Source organism: Acanthisitta chloris, unplaced genomic scaffold, assembly GCF_000695815.1.
Source record: "Acanthisitta chloris isolate BGI_N310 unplaced genomic scaffold, ASM69581v1 scaffold38728, whole genome shotgun sequence".
Classification (NCBI taxonomy): Eukaryota; Metazoa; Chordata; class Aves; order Passeriformes; family Acanthisittidae; genus Acanthisitta; species Acanthisitta chloris.
Window position 1 is genome coordinate 399 of NW_008686060.1, and position 2,092 is coordinate 2,490.

General features: G+C 41.3%; 1 protein-coding gene across 1 annotated transcript in view; it reads right to left on the reverse strand.

Moving 5' to 3' along the window:
• Window positions 1-642: 642 nt before the first annotated feature.
• The window catches only part of CHEK2 (checkpoint kinase 2), a 12,390-nt gene continuing 10,940 nt past the window's right edge, over window positions 643-2,092 (reverse strand). Inside the window, exons 13-14 of the mRNA XM_009079970.1 lie at window positions 1,262-1,342; window positions 643-738 (exon numbers count right to left, since the gene is read on the reverse strand). Coding sequence (XP_009078218.1) covers window positions 643-738; window positions 1,262-1,342 — 177 coding nt within the window. The remainder of the gene's footprint in view (window positions 739-1,261; window positions 1,343-2,092) is intronic.

Consider the following 2,092-nt stretch of genomic DNA (forward strand, 5'->3'; position numbering starts at 1 on the left):
CTTAGTACCACCTCCCAAACTTTCTCTTTCATGGGAAAAAAATGTAAGTTATGAAAGCTCTGAAAGCTTTCAGCAATAGCAATGAATACACAGCCAGCAGCCCAAAGGTTTGCTATCAAATGAGTGAGATCAAAATTAGGATGTCATTAGAAAGCAGGTTTTAGTCAGGACCCAGAAAGGACCCAAGCAAAGCTGTTACAGACTATCTAACAACATTGGGATGTCCAGAGAAGTCTGTGGGCAGCATTGTGACAGGTAATTCTGTCTCATCCAAGAGTTCAGCCAGCCTGGTATTCCTTTTCCATCTGTGAGGACTAAGCATTACTTCCATGCCTAACCCAGAAACTGGAACAGAAGACACAAAGAACGTGAGTGGGGATTAAGGTAGCCTAAAAATGCTTAGTAGCTTAGTTCATGAGGTTTCCAGGTACTCTCCTTGAGTCAGACAGTTGGATGCACCAGACCAGGACCATTTGTGCAGCTTCTCATGCAGACACAGCAGTCATTTCAGTCTTACAAAGCTATTTTTATTTGAGAATTGCACCTTCAACAGTCACGCCATTATTAAGATTTTTATTATATAAAAAAGTCTGCTTTCCATAAAAAAAGCTACAATTAACAGAAGTCACTTTCTCTTCTTTTTCACCCCATTTTCTGAAATGATGTAGAAGGAACAGCACGTTTAGCAGAGCCAGATTCTTCCTCACTGTCGTGGGGTCGTTTTCTTGTTGTGGTTGGCTGAAAGAGAGAGAAGCAGGATGGCTGTGGGAAACCAGGCAAGACAGAGCCTGGGACAGCTCTGCTTGCTCCAGAACTACAGGTGCTGCATAGGGTCTCCTTTCTGTGCCCAAAAAAGCAGCTTGACTAACCCACCATGATCCATCTGATTATGTTTGAACCTTCTCATGTAAGACATTGCCCCCAGCTTGAAACAGCTACTGTTTATGATGCTCCTAATTAGATTCTGGCAATGAATGGTACAAAGCCACTCTGAGCTTGCACTATCATGAGAATGCTAAACATTCGTGATGTGAATCCATCAAAAATGTATGTTCATACGCAAGGAAACAAAGTGTTGGCAAAGCACAGACATTCACTGCTGCTCCTTGGGACACAGAGACAACCCCCAGGCTCCCACCTACAGCCCAAGTCTCTAAAGTCCCAGAATGAATTGATCTTCTTATTACAGATCACTCCAAAATCTACTTTCTCTGATTAATACTCATCAAGTATTAATCTCCAGATAATCTATTACACATACCACTACTGATGTTTGTGGTGGATTCATACTGGCACAGGTCTGAGCAAGGAGCTGTTCAAATGTTCTCTTCATGTCCTCATCCTGGGGGAAAAAAAAAACAGTAACTCAGTAGCATAGAGAATGTCTAAGGGAAAAGCAAAGATTGGGAAACTCAAAATGAATGAGACATTCACTGCCAGAGACAATTAGAAACAAGGATCACTGAGCTCCTAAGGATTTCAGCTGGTTTAACTGAGTTTTGGGGCTGAGGGCAGGGGAGAGGATCCTTTTCTAAGCAACTGATTATTGCAGTGTTTCCTTTCTTTTGTTTAATTATGTTCTAAAGTGCTACAAAAAGGCTTTGATGTGAACAGTCAGTTTACTTCATACAGAATTTTGGCTTGCCTTTTCCAGTGTCACCTGTTTTGATTGTGGCTACTTTTGATGGTAGGGAAGGTAAGACAAATATTTTCCCATGCAACCAAACTAATCTTCACATTCAAAAGACCTCAGGGAAGTTTTCAAAGGCAGAAACAGCAGTTAACTGTTTCTAGGCCTTTGAGAAATGATTTATTAAGTATCTAGTAAATACAGGTAAAACATCTCCACTGAGTAGTACTTAGGTTTCAGCAGCTCAAAAAAGTCCTAGATTTAAGCAAAGAATGGAGTAAACAGCACAGGTATTGGAAACACTACTTTGAAAGCAGTGCTGGTTCAAACAGAGCTGTAGGAACTAAGTTTGGTTTGGAGAACACACTTTAAATACTTTAAAAGTTCCTTAGTGTCCCCCAAACCATCAGAGGGCTAACAGGCCTTAGCTGGTCACATGGGAAATGTGGGGTTTTTTCCTGC